This window comes from Quercus suber, unplaced genomic scaffold (genome assembly GCF_002906115.3).
Source record: "Quercus suber isolate HL8 unplaced genomic scaffold, Cork oak 2.0 scaffold_177, whole genome shotgun sequence".
NCBI classification, from domain to species: domain Eukaryota; kingdom Viridiplantae; phylum Streptophyta; class Magnoliopsida; order Fagales; family Fagaceae; genus Quercus; species Quercus suber.
In genome coordinates this window covers 893,355-897,788 of record NW_027069637.1, presented here as the reverse complement: position 1 = coordinate 897,788, position 4,434 = coordinate 893,355, and the positions used below count along the sequence as shown (strand labels likewise).

At 36.5% G+C, this 4,434-nt stretch overlaps 1 protein-coding gene across 1 annotated transcript; it reads left to right on the top strand.

The window, feature by feature from the left end:
• The first annotated feature begins 2,952 nt into the window (after nucleotides 1–2,952).
• On the top strand, nucleotides 2,953–4,137 carry LOC136069573 (uncharacterized). The gene is made up of 2 exons (XM_065778283.1): nucleotides 2,953–3,704; nucleotides 3,837–4,137. Exons 1-2 carry the CDS (start codon nucleotides 2,953–2,955, stop codon nucleotides 4,135–4,137), a joined length of 1,053 nt encoding a protein of 350 aa, XP_065634355.1.
• Nucleotides 4,138–4,434: the final 297 nt, after the last annotated feature.

Genomic DNA, 4,434 nt, shown 5'->3' with positions numbered 1-4,434 from the left:
TTTTAGCATTAACGTTTTCTTGGAAAATATCAATCAAACAAAAAATTAAAAATTAAAATTAGTATTCAACAATCCAATAAATGTTGCGATGTAAGTTTTTTTTTTTTTTTTTTTTTGAAAATACCAAGTATTTTAGCATGCACACGAGAAGAGAGGAAGATGTCTTAAAGCAATTTACAGTGGTGTATATTCAAAATGACTTAACTCTTAGATATACAGCATAATAGTCATATATCCAATAGTCATATATATTACTTATATATGATTATTATTAAGCCAAATGATATAGTTTAATGAATTTTATTTATTACAATATTTCAAAAAATAAAATCATAATAAAGTGATCAGAATGGTTATTGAGAAAAAATAATTCACATTTTAGATTTTCTTGTAAATAAACAAATATATTAGTATATTTATAATATCATGAAACTTCTCTCAAATCTGAGAATGTATCATCTTAATACAAAAATTAATGTAATTGGTAAATATTATTATTGACAAATTAATTATTTACAAATTAATACGAAAATTAATGTAATTATTAAATATTAATAATTAATAAAGATAAAAGTATTATTTTGTGATTAGTGACACCCATTTATAATAGCTATATAGTAAAATTTATAAAGGTTTAGTTAATGTATGTCTTTAGGGTATATATTAATAATCTTTTTTAAAAAAAATTTTATTAGAAATTGAATAAACTACCTAAAAAGTTGATAACTTTTTCATTTTTTTCATTAAATTTTTTTACAAATAATTTATTAATATATATCTTAAAAGCATACTTTAATAGAACCCAATTTCTAATATCTCTACCAATATTTTTGTTACACATATCTCGTCCCAAGTTCCAAAGTACCTGGCATTTGACAACAATTTTTTTTTTTTTTTTTCATTTTTTATAAGTAACGTTGTTTCACTTCCACTCATTCTCTGCTGCTTTTAGTTTATATTTTTATTTTCTTAATCTTCATATTATCTCCTCCACATGTTCTCTTCCACCATGTACTTACATTTCAAATTTTAAGAAATAAAAGTCTTGGCAGTTAGCTCTTTCTACCTTGCGTCAATTATAACTTGATAACCCAAAACAAAACTAAAAAACCAATAGAGAGAAGCGGTAACCAACAGAGAAAGATCTAACAGAAAAAAAGAAGAAGACCCAGAGTAAAGGAACAAGCAGAGACCACAATGAAAAAATTGTATTGCAAAGCTTACAAGAAACAAAGGAGAAGAAGAGAAGAGTGTAGAGAAGGAAAATTCCCGACTTATCACAAGCTGACACGTCACACTACCAAGTCCACAAAATGCAGCCAATTACAAAGCGCCACATGCTACTGCTAGGTTTTACTATTACTATTCAGAAACCAACAAAAATTCGCCAAGTGTCATACAAGAACCAATCATGCATCAGCTCGTGCAAGCGACGACATAAGCAACCTCGCACGTGTAAGCAATGACACAATCAAGCCAGCACGTGTAAGCGATGACATAAGCAGACCAATCAGACTGTGACATGTGTTACCAATCAGACTCCGCCACGTGTCGCTTACCTACCCCAAAACTCCTATAAATAGAAGCCTTCCTGAGCCATTTAGGAGGACACCAAAACCATTTGAAGCACTCAGAAGTCCAGAAGCTCTGCCGGAACCAAGCTCTAAAGCCTCCAAGAACTTCAAGAACTTCAACCTTCGAATACGAAGAATATTCGAAGAGAAATCATCCAAATCATCCGCCTAGATCCAAAAGTTTGCGGGAATCAAGCCTAAAGTGTCCGAAAACATCAACAAATCACAAATCAGTGAAGTTCTACGGATTCAAGCCTTTAAAGCCCCGAAGAACTTCCACCACAAATCCAAGAACACGAAGAACACACGAAGAACACGAAGAACGTGAAGAACAAAGGATTTCTAACAAGCTCATAGCCAGAGATTCATTGTAATTCCATTTTAGCAATCTTCGATCTATCCCTCAACCAAATTGAAGGATATTTTGTGTTCAAGTCACAATCACATTACCACAAATCTAAATCAATAAGTCTTGCAAGGAGATCGAATCAGAGGATAACTCTTTTGTAATCACAGAGAATTGTACCACATATATTCAATACAAATTCGCATTTGTACAACTATTTTACTTGTTTGATTTATTTCGAACTAGAAATTTAGTCGTCTACATATTCTGGCACGCCCGGTGGGACATCTCTGCCTCTCATCTCATTCTCCTTCAAAGAAAGAAATCTTCATCATCTTGCTACCAGCTCAAATGGCCTCTAGCAAGAACATCCAAGCTTTAACAGCTACTTCAACTAAACTTGGTACGGCTACCACCAACAACTACATTGGTGTAATCAATTGTAGCCAACCCAAAGCAAATAATCAACTTCAATCTCAATCAACCAAGGAAGCTAAGGTCCAAACAATCATCTCCTTAGACCCTCTCACAAGAAACAAGGTCATCAACAAGGACACCTCTACCTTGGAACACCTCGAGTATGGAAACAAGGTTATCAACAAGGACACCTCCACCTTGGAACACCTCGAGTATGGGGGCAAATCCCCTTCTTCTTTCATAAGAAGTTGGTCACACGATTTCTCTCCCATCAAAGGGAACCCAAAAGATAAGATTTCATGTGCTCACTTCAATTCACTTTCTTCTCCATCATCTTGGGAAGTTGTGTTAGTCATGATGACAAACACCTCTACCATGGAAGAAAAGATGGCTGAAATGGAGCAAAGGGTTGTCCTTCTTACAAAAGCACTTGAAGATAAGGACCTCTAAATTGCAACTTTAATGAATAAACTCGAAGTACAAGATCTTGGTGAATCAAGCCATGGTCATAAATTCACATCTGCGAAGGATGACGGAGGGAGAGAAATTGAAAACACTCCCCGACAAGAACAATCTACTTCGGTTGCTTCGTTGTCAGTCTAACAATTACGAGACATGATAACAAATACCATCCGAGCACAATATGGGGGTTCTTCTACAAGTTCTCTCACATATTCAAAACCTTACACAAAGCACATCGACAACATGAGGATGCCAAATGGGTATCAACCCCCCAAGTTCTTGCAGTTTGATGGCCATGGAAATCCTAAGCAACACATTGCTCACTTTGTAGAAACTTGTGAGAACGCAAGGACTCAAGGAGGCCTCATTGTAAAGCAATTTGTCCATTCGCTCAAAGGAAATGCCTTTGATTGGTATACAGACTTAGAACCCGAGTCAATCGACAATTGGCAACAACTCGAAAGAGAGTTTCTTGACCGATTCTATAGCACGCGTCGTACAGTGAGCATGATAGAGCTTACTAATACCAAACAGTGGAAAGATGAGCCCGTCGTTGATTACATCAATCGGTGGCGTTCTTTGAGCTTAGATTGTAAGGATAGACTTTTTGAAATTTCTGCTGTAGAGATGTGCATCCAAGGCATGCATTGGGGACTTCTTTACATTCTTCAAGGGATAAAACCTCGAACATTTGAAGAGTTAGCAACTCGTGCACACGACATGGAGTTGAGTATTGCTAACCATGGAAGTACAAACCCTCCCATACCTGAGGAAAGCAAAAGGGAAGTAAGGAGGAATGATAGGAATACAAAAGTTAGCCTCAAAGACCCAATGGTTGTTAACACTACCGAAGTCAAGATTCCAAGAAGAGGAGCGAAGGCAAATGAAAAACAGCTTGAAGGATGGTAAAAGAACGAAGTGCGTTGCCTAACTTTTAAGGAACGTGAGCAAAAAGCATATTCGTTCCCTGATGAAGATGTGCCAAACATCTTAGAACAACTATTGCAATTAAAGCTGATTGAATTGCCAGAATGCAGGCGACCAGAAGACATAGGGAAAATTGACGACCCTAACTATTGCAAATATCATCGCATCATTGGCCACCCAATCCAAAAATGCTTCGTCTTCAAAGAACAAATCATGAAGCTTGCCAAAGAAAACAAGATTGATCTAGACTTTGATGAAGTTGTCGGGTCAAACCATATGACCGTTGCTTGTGATGTTCTTCCAACTCTCAAGCAGGGGGCAAACACCAACGAAGCTTATAAATTGATTGATAATGATGGTGTAAGGATCGGCCCCATCAATAGGAAGTTCCTCAAACGCTTCTATGCTTGAAAGTCGAGGATTGCTCCTTGGTAAGAGTTAAAATTGCCCACTGTAATGCTGCAAGAGTACATGATGTCTTCCCATTACTTCTGAAAGCGTACCAATAAAGAGAAATTAAGCCCACTCTATGTCACCAATTGCTAGTGTGGTGTAGTAGTTAGATGCCCAAGTCGCCCTTGAGAGGTCTCGGGTTCGATTAGTGGTGATACCTACTATTGCACACTGAGCCCCCCTTTTTTGTGCAAAAAAAAAAAAAAAAACATTTGAACTACGTAATGACTTGATCCCTCTCGAGGGTACGTAGGC